Here is a 26,091-nt window from a genome sequence, read left to right on the forward strand (position 1 = left end):
GGCAATAGATATAATAGAATGCTTGGAATAGGCAGCAACAATTTCAATTTGCTCCTGAACATATATATGCTTCATGTCCCAAATACTACCTTATGATGTGCCTTTTTAGCCCATTTTCTCATTTATGGAAAAAATGCACTAATGTGCTTGCCATGTCTGTCTGTCCATGACTTCAAGTTTTCATCGACGAGAAAATGCGCTCTCTCTCTCACTCACTGCAGTGAGTACTGAGTTATATTTTTTTTCAGTTGATAGGTAACTCAAAGTAGCAGACAACAGCCCTTACCTTGCATGGTGGTGTGTAGGTTCATTCTCATGAGGTTGAACCTTCAAATATAATATACACCTATCCCAGAATGATGGTTATTTGTATTTTGCATATTCAATAAGTAATAATATGTAACAATTGCACATGTATAACAATTGGATTTACACTCAAGATCTTTCCAAATAATTATATAATTATTATTTTGGTGTTCTGTTTTATTTATAACCAAGCTAGATCATTGTTGATACATTGGTGTGTTGGGTAGTATGTGAGGTAGAATATGCGATCAAAATATTTTATTTTTTTTTGCCCTGGGCCATAGAATCAGTTCATTTTTAATTTCCTTACTTACTCAAGATTTAAACCAATAACTTGTGTACTTGTATGATGATGTTGGTGTTCATGATACTCTACTGGTCTACTTCTTTGACTCAGAAACAAAATTGAGGAAGAGTCTATAAAAGTCTCTGCTTTGACACTATGCCATGGGCTGTGATAGCTACTGGAAATTCCATGTATATTTGTTTATAACTCTTATTGAGTGTCCCTGTTTAGGAAGAATTCATCATCACCCAGTAAATTTTGCTCAAATTTATTGAGTATGGCATAACACTATGAAAGTTTCAGATTTTATTGCTGCTGAGTCTCTTCATATGTTTCTATGATGCAATTTTGCTCCCATATTTGTTCTTATCTAGATATTGTTAACTTTATTAATGTCTTTTTTTAATTGTATCCAAGGTTTCTAAATTAAGAAGATGAATTCAAAGTCAACAATCAAACTGGAAACTGTGATAGTTATTCCAGAAGATCCCTCCAGTGATCATTTTCATTCTTATGAAAATATGAAAAATTCTTTTCAAGAGCCTGAAGAAGTAAAGATTATGGCCAGCAGCACAGGGTTTGTTGATGAAATTTTTTGCCCCCTGAGCCAGACTGGGGCAGCTGATAGGCCTTGCATGCCTCTAAATTCATTCATCAGTAACCTGGATGATTCTGATTTGACAAGTCAAAATTTAAATGAGAATATAGAGCAGATTGGCTTAGATTTTAAGTCAGAAATGTTACAAAGGTCACAAGTCCTGACAGAGATTGCTCAAGAGATTGATAGTAATTTACACAGCTGGTATGGAGAAAGAACCGAAATTTCCAGCTCATGTTTAGGAACTTGCTCCATTTTACCAGAATCATTGAAACCAATGCCAGCAGCGTCTGTACAGATATTAGTCCCGGAAGAATGTGTTCTGAACATAAATTGTGATGAAATGCCAAGGGTAACAGAAATACCAAGCATGTCAGAACTGCAGAGTGCATCAGAACTGCAAAGTGCATCAGGGCTGCCAAGTGCATCAAAAATACCAAGTGTATCTGAAAAACCTAGTGTATCAGAGATGCCAAGTGTATCAGAGATGCCATGTGTATCAGCGATGCCAAGTGTATCAGCGATGCCAAGTGTATCAGAGATGCCAAGTGTATCAGAGATGCCAAGTGTATCAGAGATGCCAAGTGTATCAGAGATGCCAAGTGTATCAGAGATGCCAAGTGTATCAGAGATGCCAAGTGTATCAGAGATGCCAAGTGTATCAGAGATGCCAAGTGTATCAGAGATGCCAAGTGTATCAGAGATGCCAAGTGTATCAGAGATGCCAAGTGTATCAGAGATGCCAAGTGTATCAGAGATGCCAAGTGTATCAGAGATGCCAAGTGTATCAGAGATGCCAAGTGTATCAGAGATGCCAAGTGTATCAGAGATGCCAAGTGTATCAGAGATGCCAAGTGTATCAGAGATGCCAAGTGTATCAGAGATGCCAAGTGTATCAGAGATGCCAAGTGTATCAGAGATGCCAAGTGTATCAGAGATGCCAAGTGTATCAGAGATGCCAAGTGTATCAGAGATGCCAAGTGTATCAGAGATGCCAAGTGTATCAGAGATGCCAAGTGTATCAGAGATGCCAAGTGTATCAGAGATGCCAAGTGTATCAGAGATGCCAAGTGTATCAGAGATGCCAAGTGTATCAGAGATGCCAAGTGTATCAGAGATGCCAAGTGTATCAGAGATGCCAAGTGTATCAGAGATGCCAAGTGTATCAGAGATGCCAAGTGTATCAGAGATGCCAAGTGTATCAGAGATGCCAAGTGTATCAGAGATGCCAAGTGTATCAGAAATGCCAAGTGTATCAGAAATGCCAAGTGTATCAGAAGTGCCAAGTGTATCAGAAGTGCCAAGTGTATCAGAAATGCCAAGTGTATCAGAAGTGCCAAGTGTATCAGAAATGCCAAGTGTATCAGAAATGCCAAGTGTATCAGAAATGCCAAGCGTATGGGAAATGCCACGCATATGGGAAATGCCACATGTATGGGAAATGCCACGCATATGGGAAATGCCACGCATATGGGAAATGCCACGCATATGGGAAATGCCACGCATATGGGAAATGCCACGCATATGGGAAATGCCACGCATATGGGAAATGCCACATGTATGGGAAATGCCAAGCATTAGTTCACTTCAGTATCCCAAATACCCGCTTCAGTTGCATCTGCTGCAGCCGCTTGTTCTGTGTCCTTGTTTAGGCAGTGCCCAGCTGAGTCCTGTAGACATGCAGGCTACTACGCACCATGCTAGAGATTTCCAATGCCAAAATGTTGCTCTGCATAGTTGCTTTGGTCAGAGTGATCATCAATATAATCAAAGTTGCTCCAGCTTGCATATGTTGCCAGAAGCACATGGAGGAATAGAAGGACCATTGCACAGTGAGAGAATGCTTTATGATTCTGCCCATAAGGTTGACTATGGTCATTTGGAGCAAAATTCTACCTTACCTGTTGCTCCTTACTATCAGTCATTTACAAACTCGATGAATTCTGATGTTCAATGTGATGGCGAGATATGTGTACACCCAGTGAAATCAGGCCTGTATGGTATTGAAATATTTCAACAGAAATTTGATACTTTCTTGAGAAATCCTGGTCATGAAAATATTTCAGAAGTGGAGGAATTGAAGCAAGAGAATGAGCGCTCTGGTAATGTGACAGTCACTGAGATTCACCATGAAGTAGAAAATAATAAATCAGGTTCAACAAAGAAAGAAACCTTTGAAGTCAACAAAGAAAGAAACCGTGAAGTCATGGACGGTTCCCAGTTAGGTTTAAGTGCTGGTGTTGGAAAGCAGGATCTGAAGCTGACAGAAAATAATGTGGACAATAACTGCCAGTTTCAGGATGATGACATCTTGGATGTGAAAGAAAAAACTATTGAAAGCTTCAAAAGCACCAACAGGTACACAACCATTGATTGTACTATAAAGAATGAAGTTGAACCTTGTGATGGAATGCAGGATAATTTGCTATTGGAGGAAGAACCAAGGTGCAGCACCCCGGTACAGCAACTGACAGATGCAGACCCATTTCGTCCATTAATTGAAGATGACGAGTCTGCTACCAATGGCAAAGAGAAGACACAAATCTTACATCATACTTCTGGTAACAACACCATGGTTGATCATCCTATATTATCTAGGAATAAGTCACAGGATATTCTAAAGTGGTTAGATACCAATCACACTGAAGAGGTGAGCTTGGATTTGTCTAGTCCAAGATTCAACAGAACGCTGCATGTAGATACATCAATGAAGAGTTTCCATGAGGAGCTTTGTCAGCTGCTCTCACCCATTGATGCTCCTGAAGAACAACCTTGCACAAGAACATTTGGACCAGAACATATTACCCTAGCATCTGTTGAAGAAACTCCTGCTGGTGAGCACTTTAAGTTTTAATGGCCCAATCATAATGATTAGTTTCTATTTTCAATTAGTATCCTTCCAGCATTTAATATATATTTTTCTTCTGTCACTTTTAGCTCCTTATAAACAATCTCTCTGGTATTCTTCTGTTGCTTTAAACTCATACAAAATTTTGATCATTATAAAATTGAAGCGCTCAAAAGTTGTTGCTGTGTTGCCTATAAATATTGTTGATACAGATTTACCAGGACAGTGATTTACCATTGACCCTTTGTGTTAATCAATGTAGGTATTTAAATATAGGTAGACTTTCATTCTCTATACTAGAATGAAAAGATTTGAGTTCAATGCAAGTTACTTCATCAGTATTATTATGCATTGTTTGCTTGTAATTTTTTTTTTGTAATTTTTAATGCCAATGTTTTCTCATTTCTCTTAAGAAATCTTTCTCTGATGAACACGTATATCAGATATGTTCATAGCAGATGTTTGCCTGCTTATAATGATTGATGCTCTACAGACACATGTGAGGGAGAACTTCCCTGCATAAAATTGCCTGAACTGAAGCTGCCCACGCATGAGGGAGCTCCCATCCCGGTGCTGCTGCTGAGCTTCACAGACCCATCAGATTTTTATGTTATCGTTGCTACTCTTGAATACGGTGATGAAATGGCCAGGTGAGAAGTGATATTGTTTTCTCTAACTTTTACTTACTTGTCTATATTTTCGGTTGGGAGATTTTATAGCATTGATTACGTATATTTTTCCTAAGTTCTCCTTGTTATATTTGATAGCTCTAACCTGTTAGCTGGCAGCAATAGAAATGTGCAGCAATTCAAAATTTCTGAAGTCCTGAAATTATGACAAATTCTCTGCATTTTTTACAATTTTATTTATTAAAGGGGTAAATTGCAGTTGAAGAATTTTTCAAGTAGGTACCTATGGTCACTACCAGATTTTGAAAATTTCATATTATTTAAATTCAGACATGAATATGTAAAGGAGACCTGTCTAACTTCAATCACAGTCTACATCATCAAGTTCCTGTTATTAATTTGATAAATATTGGTACTGCCAACTTTTAAAAATTGAATAGTGCAAATATTTCGTATCTGAGCCAAAACTGTTCATTAATTTATTTATGCAATAAAAGGCATCATGGAATTGCCTCAAGCATAAGCCTGGGGACGTGGTGGGACTTTTTGTACGACTTCAAGTTATCATTTCCTTGCATGCTAAAAAGATAACGTGAAGTCGGTGCAAATTGTTCATCTTGATCACATACACATGCCTTAGATATTGTAGTCTGTAATCCTTCTTGTGCAAAGGCCAAGTTTATCTGCAAACTGAATGAACATGTCAACTCCATTGTGGTTGACTATGCATATGGTCATGTTTTCATTGAAATAAAATTGACAATACATGTTCACTTGCAAGTAACTAGGCACATTTTTGGGGGTTATTAATTTCCTATCCAAATAACTGGAGTACCGTATAATTTTTTTATTTATATGATCAGTTGTAATATTTTTAGGATTGGTTATTGTACTGTGATATCAGTAACAGTATTTTTATTTGAAAATTAACTCAATTTCTGGGCAAGTAATAAGTTGACATTCTACGGTATGTCTATTAAGTTGTATCAATAATTCTTATGCAGACATCTTACCTGAACGAGTAATATATAATATATTTATATAATATTTGTTTTACGATCACAAGTAAGCAATGTCATGATGAGATGAACTCTTTATACATTTTTGAGTTGTACCTTATAATGAATGTGTTCTCCAAGGTGCCTCGATGAGGTTGACTCCCACTACCGGGAAGTCACGTACAAGGCCCTGCAAGCTGGAGATTTGCGCCCATGTTCGCACTGGGCGGTGTATGACCAGGACCTGGAGTGCTGGAGTCGCGCACGCTTTATGTCCAACTCTCTGACCAACAGCCAGGTATGTGTGTTCGAATGTTAGCTGCGCTAGCTTGTTATATGTAGTGATTTATTCCTTCTAAATGGATGTTTGCTAGAAAACGTGTTTGAAATATATTATTGGTAAAAGAAACTCAAGATTTTATTTTTGCAAATCGAATTCGTTTTGTTTGGAATGTGCTTCAGAGGCCTGAATACGAGGTTTAATTATAACTAGGTAGTTTATATCAGCCAGTGGCAGTAATGTCAAAAGCAGTTAGTAACATGTACGTTGGTCAGGATGAGAACAACGGAGAAGATAAACTGAAGTTCCTCTTGGTGGACCACGGCCGCTGTGTGGAGGTGCCGCTGTCGCTGGTGCGCGTCTTGCACCAGGACTTGGCACGCTGGCCGCCCTTTGCCATACACTGCGCCCTCGCTGCCGTAAGAATATTAATTAGTTACTGGCATTTGATTATTTAGTTAGTAATTCTGTAGACTTTACATATACGTTATTTACTGGAGTTAGATCTTATAGTTAGTAATTCTGTAGACTTTACATATACGTTATTTACTGGAGTTAGATCTTATAGTTGGCAATTCTTTAGACTTTACATGTTATACATTGCCTCAAATATGAATTTATGCCCTCCGCAGTTTGCAATGTCCTGGGCCTATTTAAAAAAAAAAAAATTAGAGATCGTATGTGCATGAACCGATCATTGACGGTCTTTTAAGCAAAATCCACCAATCGTGGACAGGAAAATAAAGCGTAAGTTTTAATGTTCACTTAGCGATTTTTGAAAGTATGGCCCCTGGCCCCTAAAAGTTATCACTTGCTGGTATTTGCCTTTTGGGACATGAAATTGGTTCGTTCCCACGCTCACATGATCTTAATTAAGATTGGGTAACATTTTGTAGCTGGTTTCTTTGGGTGTATTGTTTCCACAGCGCTTCCTATTCAGATGTTCCAGCTCCCTTTTCACACTCAGCGAAAATGATGGTGAAAAAATCTTATAAGTGATGTGTTACGTTCGAGTAACGAAAGGGTATAATCTCCCCAACTCGCATTTCTTAAAAGTCATGTTCAAATGTAGATAGATATACATCACTTGTACGGGCATACGCAAGCCTTTATGTATGCATTTATATGCTTACCGCCAGTGATCTGACTTGAAATAACACAGATTACGTAAATAATGTTTCAATAAACTCGACTTGCAAACAACGTGGTTCCAACTTCATTTGCGTGTATGGAATTGCGTTTCTCTAGTTTGGGCTTTATTAGAATGTGTATCCTGCCATCACTTACACGTGTTATCCAAGCTTTTCTGTTATCATCTATGTTTGCTTTATATGCGTTTGTATTGCTCTAATGTATGGCGTTATTGTCAGGTATATCCTGCCCCGAGTGACGAGTTCAGCGGCTGGTCCGAGGCGAGCTGTCGTGCCATGCAGGAGCTGTGCGCGCGACCTGACGCTCACACCGCATACCTCGTGCCGCGCAACACTGCAGCGTCTGTATCTCTGTACTGCTCTCTTATGTGTCTGTTGTTCTTGTTCACTTATCCGTGTTGAATGTCTCTGTATTGTTCTGTTGATGTCTCTGTGTTGTCTTGTTCACTTGTTTGTGTTGAATGTCTCTGTACTGTTCTCTTATGTGTCTCTGTGTTGTCTTGTTCACTTGTTCGTGTTGAATGTCTCTGCACTGCTCTCTTATATGTCTCTGTGTTGTCTTGTTGGATGTCTCAGTATTGTCCTGCTCTATGTCTCTGTATTGTCCTGTTGGATGTCTCTGTATTGTCCTGTTGTATGTCTCTGTATTGTCTTGTATGTCTCTGTATTGTCCAGTTGTATGTCTCTGTATTGTCCAGTTGTATGTCTCTNTTCCTCGTGCTGAACATCTAATAGTTTTGTCCTTCACATTCATGCATGTTTCTCTCTCACTGCGCTGCTGTGCCTGCTGGCCTGTACACGCACACGTGCTGCATGTCTCTCTTCAGTCACGTATAATTGCTCGTATTGTATGTTTGTCATATCACGTGCCCTCAGTCTTTTATATTTGTGCCCATTGTCTGGGCTCTGTATTGTACACATACAATTACTCGTGTCTATGTACGGTTTATACGTACCGGTACTCCTAAATGGTATAATTATTCCTTCTCTCTCTGTAATGGCGATTAGGGATGATGAAAAATTACGATTTTTTTCATATATATTAATGATTGTTTCCTATTTGAGACGGTCACGATAATGAATCGATTATTGTTGCAGGAGATTAACTGCAGTTAGTTGCAGGAGATTAACTGCAGTTAGCTGCAGGATATTAACTGCAGTTAGTTGCAGGAGATTAACTACAGTTAGTTGCAGGAGATTAACTGCAGTTAGTTGCAGTTGTGGCAGTGATGGCCGGCACGACGTGCTGCTGGAGACGTGCGACGACGTGATCGTCAACGAGGAGCTCGTCGCCAGAGGCCTCGCGCAGTCTCGTCGCCTACAGAACCTGCCCCAGGATCTCGCTCAGCTCGGTCAGCTTACTTGTCTTATAGATATATTATGATATATATGCAGATATATATTATTGTATATATTATCAGCATACAACAATGCAGATATATTAGGAATTTTATATAAAACGCGTTTCGTTCGGCGCAAAATAGCGATAATTTGAGACAGAGTAGTAGATTTGCTGCATTGTTTTTTTTTTACATTGATAGTTAGAGAACTTAATAGCTTGCCTAATTTTCTAGTGATTTTTGTTATTGATTTGAAACATTTTATCGTTGTGAACAGTTATGCTGGTAATTCCAATTCTATGAAGAAAAATATTCAGAGAATTGTTGTTGGATAGACATTTGTTTGTTTAATAGTTTTTCTTGTATTTCATGACAGTAATGTTTAATTTTAAGATGATTTTCGTATTGTATAATTTATTTTTAATGATTATATCTGTCCGCAGTTTCGCTCGCGTGTAGCACCACTCAGAACGTCGGCACGGCAAATTCACACGAGCTAAAGGCTGCTGAGCTGCAGGTATAATAAAAGCCGCTTATTGTGCGTAATGTGATGTTTAGATTTTATCTGAAGCCTTAATCGGGTGATTTAATACTTAATTATTTAGTCTTCAAAAAACTGAACGTACTGAGGCATGGCATGGACCATGACCATATTATGCAACCCCTGTAAGTAATTTTTCAATGCACGTTTCGCTGGTAGGTACGTTTGCGTCTCTCTTTGTGACGTGACATTATCTCAAATAAGGCTATCATTAAGAAGTAATCATGAAATTAACATCGCTGGCACCATTTGTATTATGTATGCAATAATCGATCAACACGACAATCATTGCTAAGATCAAGTAACTAAGTATTGGTACTGCGTTCATCGTTAACATCAAGTAACTAAGCATTGGTACTGCAGTCATCGTTAACATCAAGTAACTAAGAACATCAAGTAACTTAAGTATTGGTACTGCAGTCATCGTTAACATCAAGTAACTAAGTATTGGTACTGCAGTCATCGTTAACATCAAGTAACTAAGCCTGTATATATATGACGATGACGGTGCAGTCAACACAAGGTGTTCGTGCAGCACACCTGGGACCCGATGCAGGCCGCCTTCAGCAGCGCCACGAACCACCCGCGCTACCGAGAGGACGGCCTCGAGGTCGCCGCCATGGGCGTCGTCAACGACGATGACGAGCGCCTCTGTCGCTTCTACCGCTCGGGGCGCGCCTGCCCCAGGGGGGACTCCTGCGCCTGGGAACACTCCATCCCGAGACCAGGTTAGATTTTTTTTGTGAATTTAAGTGTTGGTTTAACCGAAGTCACGTCAGATTTCTATTATAGGTTGTAATTCGTTGGGTATGACTTTAAGCTAGCGATCCGTGTTTTTTCTGGGCGATTTTGTCATTATGTCGAATGGTTTGATGCGGCTCTTGCATCGCACGACTTCCAGTTCAAGCTCTCATTCAAGCATTCAAGGAATGCTTCTGGTTTAAAGTTTCCGTCGGAATGATTACGAGTGCAGACTGACCTATTTCTTTGTGCGTTGATGAAGTCGCTTCTTTCCCTCGGCAATTTATTTTGATGGATTATTCGAGACGGGCCAGTGCTATATGTCACGGGAATTATTGGAGACCGGCCAGTGCTATATATGTATCACGGGAATTATTCGGGACCGGCCCCTGCTTTTGTCACGGGAATTATTAGAGACCGGTCAGTGCTATATGTCACGGTGGAGACCGGCCAGTGCTATATGTCACGGGAATTATTGGAGACCGGTCAGTGCTATATGTCACGGGAATTATTGGAGACCGGCCAGTGCTATATGTCACGGGAATTATTGGAGACCGGCCAGTGCTATATGTCACGGGAATTATTAGAGACCGGCCCCTGGTATTTGTCACGGGAATTATTAGAGACCGGCCAGTGTTACATGTCACGGGAGTCTGTCATCGACACCCATGGATGAGAAAGAAGTCAGAAAAGCGTACTTCTTAGAATAGTCAGTCATGAAGGTTAGTTCTCTGTTCATGAATTAATGAATCAGATGGCAAAATTGTCATAAAGTCATTAAATCGACAAGTTTGGCCTGTGATTACTGAGCGAGTAATGCAACCTAGGTAGAATTAATTCAAATTTTTATTTTGAAAATATGTAGTCGCATGTTGTCGTAGAAATAAGTTTCCTCGATATTGCGCGCTTTTTGAAATGAATATCCGGAATAAAAATTAGACAGATGCAGGTATGCAGTGATGGGGCCTGGTTATGATGTAACATGGAATAGACTGACAACATCATTAATCATATGTCGTAATGTAATAATATCATTAAGTTATGTCGATTACTCATAACTAGGGGAATAAACCTGAGAAACAGCAATAGTGCAAATAACGGTAATGTTGACTCAAATAAATCATAACAATACGTGTCGGATCAGCAACATATTATGAATAATGGCATTTAAAATTATCAGCGATTCACGAGATTGTATCCCGGAAACAGTGATGCTACACGCATATTTCAGAACAAGATCGTTTAAAAATTTATCGTTTGTCGAGCGATAATAAATTCCAGGATCATAGTATCCTTCTCTTATCACACTTCTCTTATCATCTTTTCAAATTGTCAGTTGAAGCTTAAACATTTATATTGACAATTTCAACATAGACAATAATACCTATTTATTTAGAAAATATTGTGTTACTTGTTTTCATGTTATCTCAAGACTTCCGTACTCAATATCAGAATTCTCGCAGAATACATGACGAATGTACGACGCCTTATTCGAATAGAGAACCTAGAGATACGAAGCCTTATTTGAATAGAGAACCTAGAGACGCGATGCCTTATTTGAATAGAGAACCTAGAGACGCGAAGCCTTATTTGAATAGAGAACCTAGAGATGCGATGCCTTATTTGAATAGAGAACCTAGAGATGCGATGCCTTATTTGAATAGAGAACCTAGAGCTAAGAGCATCAGCGCGTTCTAGCAATTTCACTACCTCTGTTAGAAATGAATTAAGTTTTGCGGTCAATATTGAACGCGCCCTTGAAACCTGAATAAAGATAAGTTACAATCAATCTTTAATCATGTTATATTGCTTTTTGTGCATATCTCTTTGTTTCATTTTTATCCTCGTAACTATAAGAACGTGGTCGATGCATATAAGTGTCAATATGTCTACTTGACTCTAGCTGTTACGCGGATTTTTCGTTAACTCTGATGCCAAACAAATGTACGTTCTAATGCAATGATATTTTCCAGCACACTACTCGGGCGCTCCCCATAAATGTCTTGTGCACTACGGAACTGCTTCTGTAATTGTCATTGATGATTAGTGGAAAACTATGCACTATTGTGTAGCTGTCAATGATTTCAGATGATAGATCGAAAGTATGAACTGTCAATTTCGAGGCGCCAGTCCCAGGAGTGATCGATTGAACAAACTTATATTGCGTATTACATGTAGCTATCAAATCACTTTTCAATTATGTAGGAAATGTTCCATCGTTATCCTTCTGTCGTCTAAGTGTTGCATGTCTGCACTCTCAAAATTCGATGAGGCGACAGATGACATATATCTTTGACCCGTGCCATTCTTTATTCATCATCACTTCTAACCATTAGCGCCAAGGTATGCTGAATCGAAATGTAACTGCATGGAAAGTTATATTGATATAAATTATAAAGATAACGAACTGTAGACATAAATAAGCTTTAAATGTTCATACTGGTAAAGTTGTAACTAACGCGTCTGTGGTGAATTTTGTTAATTTTGAGCTCTGACAATTGAGAGAATTTGCGAGTTTTGTGACATTGCACGTTTTTAGCCTCTTGTAAAGTAAAGAGGCTTCCAGAAATTGCAACAGAAGTTGCGTGATAGTTAAATCTTGTTGTCAGCACGACAGAGGCTCTCGTACGATCATAGACCCTGCGTCTCACCCAAGACAAGGACGGTGTTATACACCTAGGCTTGATGGCTCGCGCTCGCCCTTGTGTCAGCAGTACTGAACACACGGCCTCACCCGTATTTGCTTCTCTGGAATTCAAATCGCTTCGGACACTATCGCTCACAAATTTAAGAGATTACTCATTTGTGTGTACACTATTGAGAATTTCATGTATTTTTCGACCGTTAAAGAGGACAAATCGACCGTTAAAGAATATTTTTTACTTAATAGGGTATTCATTAAGCTTAGAATATTTGGGTCTCCGCTGAGGCTAATTTTCTGTCAAAGCGTTTTATTGATTATCTGCTTGAATTCTTGACAGAGAATCTGAGACAGATTTTAGCGCATACTTTACCAAAAATGCTTGTTAGAAATTGGATTCATTATATAATTTTGATTGTGTGGATTTAGACAGATTTCAACGGCTATGTAAATTAAAGTTACGCACGTGCTTTAGCCATAGTGTACACACACAATATATGAAGTTTTGACAAAATAAGAATAGAAGTGTCGGCGTTGAAGAAATAGGCCCATGGCCTATTTTACTGAGGCTTTTATAAATAAGACGACCATACTGAAGAATTTTTATTTTCCGTTTGGAGGCAATCTGATTTATTAGAAATTCGGAGTTTCAGTGAAATGAAACTTGCGGACTGTTTCATGCGCTAACTCGTCGGTTATAAATTTTTGTTCAAAACAATTTCAAGCAAAAGCAGCAAACTGTGGTCAATTTTTATTCAAGTCTATTTGTGGGAAGCGAGCTCACGAAACTTTTCTGAGTTGTAGAGACATTTGAAGATCATCCTACTCAGACATGTCACTGAATCTTTTAGAGTTTGGTTTGATGTTGATCAAGAAACCGGAAAACTTACCGAATAATTTTTAGAAGGGAATCCACTGGCTTCAGAAATAAGTTTCCCCATAAATTTAATTGATAGGCTTTCTTGATGATTATGAGTTTTTGTGTATCTTCATGCTAGATTTGAACTTTTGGTTCGGAATATGCAGACCATGAAAATTTAGCGAACTGGAACGTCTCCTTTGACCAAATGTCTTCTCATTGCTTTCGGCATGCAGCTGTGCGGTCTTTTATTGCGGCCATAATTCCGGCTACTATACGTTTTAAATTTATAGATGACATTCAGTCCATTCTTTATGAAACTTTAAATTGTCTGCCGTGCTCCTTCGTTGATTGTGTTGCGATTAAATTATCGAAACACTCTTTAAATATTTCTTGCGATATTTAGTCTAGCCAGTTTCAAGATTGAAAACAAGGAACTAGGATCTTTCCACGTTGCAAGTTCCTAGTACTCCACGAATGCCAAAATGTGATGCAACAACTCACTAACCTGTTAGAATGTTAACGGATGAACACATTAAAATCAAATTTTCACAGGAAATATCTCCGCTCGCTACTACGGAAAGAGTTTATGGTAATGAAAATCTACTAGGCTACAGCAAACTGGAAAGATTTCTTTCATGGGCAATAAGATAAAAGCATGCAAGAAGTACTTTTCAATTTAGGAAATTGAGAAACATAGATAGTTTTAAATTTGTGATTAAATACATTCCTCAATTAATTAGCGAATCAACTGGAAGTTGACTTGATTAAACGTTGAGAATTAAGTATCCAAAGTGATTAGGACTTCATAAGTAAGCTTTACTAAAAATCCTATCAGCAAGTCTTATCATCAAGCATAAAGATTACTTTGATACTTGATATCTCATGACATCAGATTTGCTCTGGGAAACGAGTCTCAGATGTTTCAAATAAGATAAATGCTGTTGATAATCCGACCTTGGTTGCGCTAACTTGAAGTTTATCCTTTTGGGGGAGAGCGTTAAACATTAAAATGTAGAAAATTCAATTCGAAGACTGGACAAAAATAGATGGTTTCTTACCTCTCAACATAAGCTATATTTTATTAGTTGACTCGTGGAATTGATTTATTCCATGTTTATTATATATTATGACAAAGACTTCATAACGGAGCTTTACTATGAGGGACAACATGTATGGAAAATTTACTGAAAATGATTCAGGTTCCCAAGACATTCGGTAATTCCTACGTTATATTGGCATTCTGGATACTTTCTCCTTTCTGGAATCTTAGATGGTCGCATTTATGACCACAAAATATCGAAGTCAATTATGACAAGGATTTGATACGATACCAGTAAAACGTGGTAAAGGGAAGAGTGAAAATTCAAGTAGCATTGAATCTTTCGCCACCGTATGTCGAGGCAAGATCGTAACTTGTTAACAGATGCTTGAGTAAAAGTCTACAGCTCATTTCGCTTCGAATTGGATTCAATAACAGCAAATTAGGTCAGGATATAAAATTATCACTACAGAAAATTATTAACCGCTATACAATCTATGGTCAAACACGCCTGACGTTTGACAACCACTATGCACATTTCTGTGGGTGACTAGTATAATGGGTAAACATTATTTCACATGTCTACAATTTGATAATTCAACGACGTTCATGTTCTTTTCAGTTGATATCATCAAACTAATCTAATATTTTTTTAATCTCCTTTCATGATATCATCAAACTAATCTAATATTTTTTTAATCTCCTTTCATAATAGATGATATCTATGTGCTATATATGATGTTCGAAAAAGATAACTGTTGAATAAGACGATGAAAACCGAAACTTATTGACATGGTTCAATTTTTTTTATCAAATAATCATTTTCTTTATAATTAACTAATTTATGGGTAGATAATGGTCACTTGTTAGCGTTAACCACACGAGGATTTTGTGATGGCAATGATTACTCGGCCCCGTTCTGGTGTATATTATCTGTGAATGAGCTGGAGCGCCAGGAATTTGTTACACCTCAGTGTCCCTCGGAAAGTTTCTTGTGCCCAGTCATGGAGAGAGGGGGTCCACGCGGAACGAAAAAGAGCATACTTACCTGGCACAGGGGATACCGTGATCATGAAGGCGGTTCCCCCAGGGCGAGGCTCACCATTGCACTCCGGTGTTGCTGACCCTTGCGATTACCCCAAATGTGGGTAACTCGGGTGCGTAATTTTTGGTAGCGGGGGACTGCGTTCGCGCTATCCCCCATATAAAACTATATGCTTAAATTAAAGGGCATTCGACATAAATCGTATCTTATGAGTTGTTTATCGCGTTGGAGTTTGCTAGAATCGTTCATGATCGCTGTATAATATCTTTCGCAGTGTCGCTCCGTCTAAATTCCGTTTCACTGTCATTTTCAAACTTTATGTAATTATGATTATTCCGCCTGAGCGTCATCCTATCGCAAAAGTTTCTTTGATACCTAATGACATCATATTTTTTCTGGAAAAGTAAATTCAACTTTTTTAGATAGTTTAATGCTGTTGAGAATTCGACCTTTGTTATGCTCTTCCCCTAAGTTTCTACTTGGGTAGAGCATGAAACATAAGGAAGAAAATTCAATTTGAAGATGGAACAAAGATTGTTTTTGAATTTCTCGACTAGAGAGGTTGACTTTATTCTATGTTTATTATTGAATATTGCTAGGTCTTAATAATCGAGCTCTAACATGAGTGCAAACATGTACGAAAAATTAACTGAAAAAAATCTGGTTCTGAAGACATTACGTGATAATTCCTACGTTATACTATTATTATGAAAATCTTCTACTTGCTGCAATGTTAGATGGTCGCATTTAGGACCACAAAATATCGATGTCAGTTATGACAAGGATTTGATACGATACCAGTAAAACGTGGTAAAGGGAACAGTGAAAATTCGAATATCATGAAATTTTTCGCCACCGTACGTCGAGGCAGGATCGTAACTTGTTAACAGATGCTTGAGCAGAAGTCTACAACTCGTCTCGCTTTGAATCGTATTCAGTTACAGCAAACTAGGTCAGGATCAAAATTTTTCACTACAGAGAATTATTAACCTCGATACATTCTATGCTCAAACACGCACGACATTTGACAACCCACTCTGCACATTTTTGTGGGTGACTTGTACAGTTGGAAACTTTATTTCACAATGTGTACATTTTGATTATTCAACGACGTTCATGTTCGTTTCAGGTGAAATCATGAAACTAATCTAATCTTCATTGAATTATCTTGCATAACAGATGATATCTATGCATCATTATGATGCTCGAAAACTATAGCCGTTGATTAAAACAGTGAAATCCGTGACTTATTTAGAGTGTTGAATCCTTCTTTTAATAAAATAATTATTTTCTTGATAAGAACTTCATTTTTGGGTAGTGAATGGTCAGGGATCTCCTTGTTGGTGTTTGCTGCACAAGGATTTTGCGATGGCTATGATTACTGGGCTCCGCTCGGGTATCTCTTTATAAATCTTATCTTTATTTATATATTGATATTATCCACCTTACAAAATTGTTACAAAATATAATATACTCGATATGAAATAAATAATATGATTTATTTACCGCGCTGGAAAGTTTATTAGAATCTCTTGATTACATGCTAATCTTTCATATAGGATAACTGCATTGGAGACGGTTGCACAGTTTGTCTAATGAATAGTGTAAATTCTTACAAGTATACATTTATATCTTTGAATAGATGAGCTACACGCTAAAATGCATGTCGTTCGGAACCACAAACTGGATATGAAAGAATGAGTGGGGAATAATTAAATTTTTGTTTAGCCGTTAGATATGGAAGCTTGAGAATCGAAGGATGAAATGAAATTTAATACAGCAGAATATTCTCGGAAACCTAACCATGAGGAACTTTAGATAACAATTCTCTTGTAATTGTCGCATAAAATAGACACGACCAAAAGGTTCACAAAACGATGAAGCTCGGCGTAGTTGAATAAGTTTTCATGTGAGACGCTAAGCATTTAAAGATGTTAACATTTAATATATTCCTACTTTTTCAGATGGGTTGTCCTGCAAACGAGTCCCCGTGTTCGTCAACCTGCTCCGCGATCCTCAACTTCCGGACGAAGGAGCACACTTGATTGTGCGCGTGTCGGCCGTGGTATCGCCTTCCATGTTCTATGTAAACCTGCCGTTCGGTCTTCGCCTTCATCGTGAGTTAAGCAAAAACTTTTGTTTATGGACAATTAAGCGTGTTTCGTCATTCATTGTATTTTAAATCTACTCCTCTTCTTCTGACGTGTGTCTATGCTCCTCATAAGCTTTCTGGTATTTCGCGTTGCAAGGAGCATTGTTCCTGAGCGTCCCATCACAGAGCTTGTCTCATTTGACTTCGGGCTCACATGTGGGCCTAAGTTGTTATGTAGGCAAGATGCTCAAATAACAACTGTCTCTGTTGTGCGATCCTCTCTGTCTCTCTCGTGCGAGCGCCGACGTCTCGTGCAAGAGGTCTCTTGTTCAAGTGTTTTCGATTCTGCTGCTGTTCACGTATCCCTAACTGTCACCTCGTATTTTTGAGATGCTAACGTTGCTTCTGTCGAGTCAGCTACAGCGGGCTGGCCACCTGAGACCTGCCTCTTGTGGGTAGAGATGAACGATTTTTACGTGTGAAATTTGTGATAATTCAGACCTTCCACCTCGTTGGTGATGTTTATTCGTTACTTCCAGTGCGAGATAGTTGAATAGTTAAAGCGCTAGTTAACTACTTGGCTTTAGTCACTAAACTAGTCTTAAAATCTGTCATCCCTGTACTATTGGTCTTGGTAAAGTTAATCACGTCTTGGTATCAGTTACACGATTACTTAAATTGTGTTCACTCTTCGTCAAAAGCAAATATTTGCTGTTATGCTCTATTAGCGTGAACGAATTTAGACGTTGGACTGTAATTGGTTTGTACAGTCGTTCTTGTCTAAAAAATTCCAAATGTATTCAAATAACGAAAAACTTTATTCTTAGAATTGAATATCATGTGTTCATCTTCATGTTCAAAAATGCATACACGAGCACAATTGTTTTCTAATGCCAGTCTCATGTGCACCAAATTACAGCACGAATCCAAGTTTCTTAAAATGCTCTGGAATCTACACTTTCGTGTGTAGATATTATCATACAATTTTTCCTGACCGCTCAATATGATGTCCCCATAGCCAGTGATCCTGAAGAGGAAGATGACAAGACTCTCAGTGATCTGTGTGCCGAGATGGAAGAAGCTTACGCTGGCTCTTACCCTGCCGTGTCTGCGGAGCTGCCCGCGCTGGGACAGATCATGGCTGCACAGTCTACCATGTCACCGCTCCACTTGGTACCACAGCAAGGTGAACTATGTCACCGCTCCACTTGGTACCACAGCAAGGTGAACCATGTCACCGCTCCACTTGGTACCACAGCAAGGTGAACCATGTCACCGCTCCACTTGGTACCACAGCAAGGTGAACCATGTCACCGCTCCACTTGGTACCACAGCAAGGTGAACTATGTCACCGCTCCACTTGGTACCACAGCAAGGTGAACTATGTCACCGCTCCACTTGGTACCACAGCAAGGTGTAATACCTTTACTCTGATCTCTTACATGAATCTTCATGGCTCTTCAATTGATTCATCGTTGAGTTATAATTTTAATTGAGATATTTTAAATTGGAATAAGATTATCAATGTCTTGAAGAACGTTCTGTGATGTTGGGTTAGGTACCCGAACTTCGTGATCAACGGAGAAATATGGCATACCGTAATGGAGTTATTTTATTGTCAGCTGGCATTACACGCGCGTCCCAGAAATTATTCTCATAATTTAAATCAATTGTTCACATCACCGTGGTCTGAAGTCTATACATCAATGTATCTCAAACTTGTTAATGGTCAAGACTTTGCACTTCTGTGTCTTTGTTATTTAAACCATTTTAATTAGATCTCTACTGCTGTGTACGTAATAGCGTGACTACGAAATCATTGTATTATTTACTTGTCACAATAATCGTCAAGGTTGTTTGTCATGTTTCTCCTGTGCAGTTTGTCGTGAGGTCGTGGACCGCTGTTTGTCATATCGTGCAGGTCGTGGACCGCTGTGTGTCATGTCGTGAGGTCGTGGACCGCTGTTTGTCATGTCGTGCAGGTCGTGGACCGCTGTGTGTCATGTCGTGCAGGTCGTGGACCGCTGTGTGTCATGTCGTGGACCGCTGTTTATCATGTACAGGTCGTGGACCGCTGTTCTGGTATCGTGTGAGGGTCGTGGCTGTGAGCGACGCTCCCGACGCCTCCGAGTGCCCGGTGGAGGAGGCGCCCTCGAGTTTAGAGGGCAGCTACGTGCAGGTCTTCTTCCTGGACGTGGGCTGCTGCTGCTGGCTGCATGAAGTCCGCCTCAGGGATCTGCACCCCGTCTTCGTGCATCAACCTGCATTGGTGGGTGCTACTGGTGGTGCTGCGTACACCTGCACTGGTGGTGCAGCGTTGTAATTGTATTACGTTGTATTGACCTCAAATATAATGAGTATTTATTTATTGAAAATTAGGCAAGTAAAAATTGCTAGTGTTTTTCATGCAGAATTATTTAGGTTATTTATTGCTAGCAAACTTTTTAATTCGTAATTGTCGGGTTTATATTTTTTTTAGAGTGTGATCTCTGAGTTGTAGGGTTTTGGGCGTGTGTGCGATAGTCTCACGGCGTCTTTGTTTTTCGAAAGGAGTGCCTCGAGAGAGACGACAGATAGCATATTGGATGAGAGACAAAGGTGCACCAACATCATTGATGTGTGCATCCTGCTTTTTTTTGCGGCATTTTTGCTGGACGATATGTCAGTTAAGAGATAAATCGCAACGCTTTGCTGGACCAGGAAACCGAATGAAGACGCTTGAGGAACCATATCAAGTTAGCTGAAGGGTTCTTCCATGACTTGAATCAATCTGCACGAATCATATACACTGAAGCTTTGTGAATTCTATTCACCTAAATATTAAACTTGCATAGTACAAGAGATTGACGGCTAAGGTCGACGCGTTTACTGATCGATAATCTAGTCGTAAATGCGCCTGTGTGTAATTGATCGTCGTTTAAAGCCATTGCGGATATCGGAAGAGCCATTATGATTATAATTTTACCGGTGGATAAAAGAACCGCTCATGTGTCTATTTTTCCTAATTGATTGAAACTTTTTAAACTCTTTATAACTCGCACCTTGACAGCCTCCGGCGTGTGGGTATGTCAAGCTTGTTGCAACGCTATGTACATTACTGACGTTTACGACCAGTACGAGTTAGTAATGCCCCACAACACCTTATCACCCCCACTGGTTGGTAGAGTTCTTAAGGCCCGTTCACACGAGAATCAAGTGCCTCAAAGCGCATGCAGAGGCGCTTTGCAGCCTCTGCATGCGCTTCTTGACCGATTGACAGGGGCCATGCCTCATGAAACACAAGCGCGGCGCTTAGTAGATAGCTATTAAAGAATTGATATCACTTGTATGCTTAAATCGCAAATTAACTGAGAGTTTAAGTTAAATTAAAAATTTAAATCAAGTTAAAAATCTAAATTATTTAATTAAAGAAATTCAATTCGTTCTATGGTTTCAATATATTAATTTGTTATTCTAGATTCTACGAACTGACGATGGAGCTGGTCTCCGAAACGTTTTCTATAAAGATATGAATTTTTGTGGACTATTCTTTGCTTTTAAATTCTTAGTTAGTAGATAGCTGTCTGTGGTCTAGTAAGGTTGATTGTGTACGCTGGTCCGGCACACCAAATGTCGACTAACACCACTCTCGTTTGGAGTCACTCTTTAGTAGAGGGCCTAATTGATCTTTATAGAGAACACGAATGCCTATGGAGTGTTCGGTCAAAGGAGTACAATAATCGAAATGCAAATGATGTAAGTTATTTTTACATGACGTGTTTAGTTTATGTGATTTTAGCAACTCCTGACAATTTATGCATTACCGTTTAGCGATTTCAAAGGATGATATAATATCGGTACGAATATTGAAACTCTTTATTTAAGGATAGACTATATTTTTTATAAACTGTATCTTTTTGAATGTGCTAGTTCTCTAATTATGATGCTTATGCTAAATTCTCGTTTACAACTGGCATAGTGCGCAGAATGACGGACCGCAGCACACCCGAGAACAATGGCCCACAGCTCAAATTCGGTTACATCCATCCTCATTGACGTCTAGGTGGCAACTAGTGTTCAAAGTGCGCGGTCTCAAACTACCGAGTACAAAAGTAGTGTGAACGGTTGTGCGCGGTGAGGCACTGCAGCAAACGACTCAAAGCGCATGTCGTTGCCTCTAGTGTAAACGGGCCTTTACCTGCTCTACTGCACATTTCCTCTCTTGCAATTCTTGACGATGGAAGTCGGAAGTCATAATGTCTTAATTATGTGTATCATTTCCGTGTTGTATTGATGATATTCTCTGGATTACATTGATCATGATGCTGGGCAGGCGATTGAATGTTACCTGCACGACGTGCGGCCGGCGGGCGCTGAAGGTTGGACGCGCGACGCCGCTGAGCTGCTCACGAGCGTCGCACGGCGCCCTGAGTCGCTGGTCGTCGCCACCGTCGTCGACGTCGACACGTCAGACTCTATGATTGTCTATTAGGCGCACTATTGTGCTCGCTTTTCCCTACATGAACGAACACGAACGCCTATTGTGCTCGCTTATTAGCTCACTATTCTCAACACGAACGTCTATTGTACTCACTATTCTCAACACGAACGCCTATTGTGCTCACTATTCTCAACACCAACGCCTATTATATATATGTATTATTAGATGTTGGAAGCGCTGTCGAAAGTCCGATGTCATCAAACCAATTTAGTAAATAAGTCGGAACAGTCCTGCCCGTTGCGTTTTAGTAGCAACCAAGCAACGTTATTTATTTATGATACCTTCATTATATAGATGATGCAAAGCCACTTGCATACCATTGAATTAAAACATTAAAAACTTTATAAAATTAGCTTTTTGCTCATGGATGTACAAAGGGTACGGTTACATAAACTGATTTTGATTTGTGTGCATTGCGCTCGTATAAAATTTTCTGCAAAAAGGGCACAAACAATTGTCACTATACACGGACCCATTACTGAATCATTCAAAGCAGAGTTCAAAAAATTTCCCAAGTATGACCTGAGATGAGGACTATATATGTATAATGTACAATTAGTCTTTGGAATTATGTGACATGATTGTTATCATTTTTTGTGTCGTATTCGCCGTCATTCTCAACTCTATGTTCTGCCGAGTCGTCAATTGCACATAACTTGTGTAAAGAATTTATGTATCACTTATCTTGTTTGTTGAATCGAAGATCGATCGTTCGAGGAATTCGTAATCTTCGTCCAGAGACAAATCCGTCGTAAACTTTCTTAAATGACCTAGTTTTCTAGCATTAGAATTTTTTTATTTATTAAATCGCAAAATAATAAAGAATTAAAAGCAAAAAATGCCGGTAAATTCCTCATGTTTTCGATCCTAAGTTCTAAATGAGATTATAGTTAATTATACCAGCATTTCTTTGACTTCAAATCTGGGTGAACAGTTGTCCAGGAGTACCATTCCCAACATTAAGATATTAATTAGAGTGTATGTAATTAAGATATTAATTAGAGTGTATGTAATTAAGCTATTAATTAGAGTGTATGTAATTAAGCTATTAATTAGAGTGTATGTAATTAAGCTATTAATTAGAGTGTATGTAATTAAGATATTAATTAGAGTGTATGTAATTTCAGGGTGATGGGTCGCGTGGGCGTCTCGCTGCTGTCGCAGTCTGTGCCCGGCGACGACATGTACAGCGTCTGCGTCTCGAGTCTCCTCGTGGACCGCGGACTTGCCGAGCTCTGCTCTCAATCATCGTCTGAATGATGATAAAATAAGTCATTCATGTAACAATACTGGACCTTCCCATGTCCTATATAATGGAAATTAAACCATACCAATGCAAAGGAAATTCCATGTTAATCATGAAATATTTGACATTTATCCTGAGCTGCGTGTTCGGTTTGAAAACGGGAACCAAAATCCTTGCGTCTTAAGTAGGAGAATAGTTTGGGGCTACTGAAGGCATTTTATAGTTTTGAATGGAATGTGGTATAAGACATTAGTCAAATTTATGGCTAACAACGTGAAAATAGTATTAAGAATTGGCATTCTCATCTGTTCCTGAAATTTACTGAGCACGTTTTGATTCTTAAAATAAAGTTTGCGACTGCATCAAACGCCAGCTGCCAGTAATAACTCCTATTCATTTCATGAGTATAAACGTTGATATTCTTATTTGAGTTGGCAAACGTTCTCTGAACCATTTTGTGCTCAGTATTTAATCTTTGAATTGTACGTTTTACATTGAAGGATGTTTATGTTGCTGCGTCTCACCACCGCATGTTCTCTCACATGTTTAATTTGTTATAATGCGTCACGCGTTCAGAAATTACTTTTTACAAGGTTGGAAATTATTGATAGCTCTTCCTGATGCTCTTGATGCCATATGCATGTCATCCAACTTTGAGTTCCAATGAGGTTAAATTTAGAGTGAAAGGCAGTTATCATTTAGTGAAATGTATAAAGAAATGTCCACGATCAAAAGAGTCTCGTAAAAAGTTGGGACAGATGCAGTACTCGATGCTACAGATGAACAACTCTGCCTCATGTAGACAAATATCCTCTAAAAGCTTCCTATTTTCGTTGGTATGGTTGGTTAAATGGCATCGTGGGAGATCTTTTTTTTAACGCGCGTTTTATATTTTAGGTAATTCCATATTGCCGGTAATGTCGTTATATTTTTTTTGTATGGAATTTTACATTCTCAGGTATTTTATTATTTTCTCTTAAAAATTTTTGTATTGCAGGTTATGTCATTTTTTCATAATTATTTTGTATTGCCTACTCACAGGGCCCTCACAATACTCACAGGGCCTGCCGGTTATGTCATTTTTTTCGTAAGGACTTGGTTTTGCCGGTTATGTCGGTTATGTATTTTATTTTCGTAAGGATTTTGTATTGTCGATTATGTCTTTTTTTCGTAAGGATTTTTTAATGTCGGTTATGTCTTTTATTTTCGTAAGGATTTTTTGTTACCAGTCAAGTCATTTTTTCGTAAGGATTTTGTAATACCGGTTTTGTCGGTTATATCTTTTATTTTCGCAAGGATTTTGTATTGCCAGTTATGTCTTTTTTTCGTAAGGATTTGTATTGCCGGTTATATGTCATTATTTCCATGTTCCACTATAGTTTAGCAGATTTTTTGAACACGAGCTCCCGTAATGAGGAGAGGTTTCGACGGCAGCAAATGTCGTTGTATTTGTATTAAAAGTTTGTTTGATGTTAATTATTTTGTGCGATGTATCTTTGACCAATCTTATAAGTCCTGAGTGTCCCTTACAGTTACAACTGCCTGAGATAACCAGCATTCACACCCTGAGAGGTTCATTTGATGCTTACCATGTCGGTTACTTTCACATTTATTTCTTTGCAAGAGATGAATTGCAGGAAGAGCTCCATCTCGAGTTGTTTAGTTGATTGTGGAGCGGATTTTTTTATGTGTTCGTGATTCCATTCAATGCTTTGTAGGATTTCTTTCCTGCAGGTGCATTCGGACAGGTTTAATATATATAACGTCCTAAATTTGATTTCATTCTGTTCTTCATTTCCTGGTCAGTTCTGATGTTTGACAAGGGGCGTGTTAAACGTAAGTATTGTCTGCGTACTTACATATTTACGATATTTACATACCGGTAATATGTATATCGCTGTCGCTCTATACATTCATGCTTAAGCGCGTCATTCATTAGGTCATGCATTTAATTTCTACTTCTGTGATCTCACGGCGCTGTACTAAAGTACTATATTCTCCGTGTTGGATTTCTCATTAGTATTAGTATAGTTAATCTGATCCGTATTTGCTTTAATTCTGGTGATACTTTGTACGCTCCACAGCTGATTTCAAATAGACAAGTATAGAAGTAAATTCGTGTGTTTCGATCTACTCTTCCTGAATTATTTTGTCTGTTATCATTTGTTACACTTTATATTGAAACTTGGTTGCTTTACTTTGAATAAATTATTAAGTCTAACGAGTAAATAAACGCATGTTTGATTAATTTTCAATGCTCTGACTGAAATATTCATGAATATGATAGATACTTTGATAGGAACTTGATCTGTCAGGAGACGCATTACGAAGTCCTAGTCAGATGTCTGCGACATCGTGATAGCGTTACAATTTTGATCGCTGTTTTCCAAGCATTTCTTCTTTGATACTTTCGCCCGTTGTCGGCGGTAACTAATTAGTTCTCGATTTACGATAAATGACAGCTCTTTCTGAAGCCCCTATATAGTTGAAGCTTTCTCTTTCTACTAATACACGCTTGAATGAGCAATTGCATATTATAAGGTAGCGTTTTCCTTGAACTTCGAATTTACTCTGATCATCTAACATGACTAAAGTAGCAGAAAAGTAACCGCTCGAAAGATAAGTATCGGAGCGGATACTCAAGAATTTTATAGCTGTGGAATTTGTCGCTTACATGCAAAATCTCTGAGGCACTAAATAATTTTCTTTTATTGCAATAGAAAAACTTCCTTGAAAATTGCACGTGCACCTAGTACGTGAATTCTGAATGGTTTGTCTAAATTTGCCACGAGTTCCCCAGCTTTTATTCACAGCTGCGGCAGTCAAGCCTAAATTAATCCACTTATTACGTGATCATCGCCGCAACCACCGACAACTGCACGGCTCCATCGCTGAGATCGAGCGATCGCTTAACTTGACGTTCCACAATTTACAGTTTTACGCTCGACACCAGTCATTTGTTGGCGCT

At 38.8% G+C, this 26,091-nt stretch overlaps 1 protein-coding gene and 1 non-coding gene across 2 annotated transcripts; both read left to right on the forward strand.

Moving 5' to 3' along the window:
* Positions 1-1,732: 1,732 nt before the first annotated feature.
* Positions 1,733-24,076, forward strand: LOC108680176. The gene is made up of 13 exons (XM_047882760.1): positions 1,733-4,024; positions 4,532-4,688; positions 5,807-5,963; positions 6,221-6,364; positions 7,316-7,437; positions 8,315-8,448; positions 8,880-8,953; positions 9,513-9,705; positions 17,270-17,422; positions 18,416-18,583; positions 19,461-19,666; positions 21,710-21,843; positions 23,005-24,076. The coding sequence occupies exons 1-13, from the start codon at positions 1,750-1,752 to the stop codon at positions 23,135-23,137; spliced, it is 4,050 nt and encodes a 1,349-aa protein (XP_047738716.1). The 5' UTR covers positions 1,733-1,749; the 3' UTR covers positions 23,138-24,076.
* Positions 15,301-15,463, forward strand: LOC125178596. Its single transcript, XR_007156960.1, has one exon. It is a non-coding gene; the product is annotated as a U1 spliceosomal RNA (small nuclear RNA).
* Positions 24,077-26,091: the final 2,015 nt, after the last annotated feature.

This window comes from Hyalella azteca, unplaced genomic scaffold, assembly GCF_000764305.2.
Source record: "Hyalella azteca isolate HAZT.00-mixed unplaced genomic scaffold, Hazt_2.0.2 contig11259, whole genome shotgun sequence".
Taxonomy (NCBI): Eukaryota; Metazoa; Arthropoda; class Malacostraca; order Amphipoda; family Hyalellidae; genus Hyalella; species Hyalella azteca.

Coding starts and splice junctions, on each gene's coding strand:
- LOC108680176 (XM_047882760.1), top strand. CDS start 1,750: ATGCCAAGTGTATCAGAGATGCCAAGTGTATCAGAGATGCCAAGTGTA. Junction 8,449..8,879: donor CCAGGATCTCGCTCAGCTCG/GTCAGCTTACTT, acceptor ATCTGTCCGCAG/TTTCGCTCGCGTGTAGCACC. Junction 18,584..19,460: donor CCACTTGGTACCACAGCAAG/GTGAACTATGTC, acceptor TATCATGTACAG/GTCGTGGACCGCTGTTCTGG.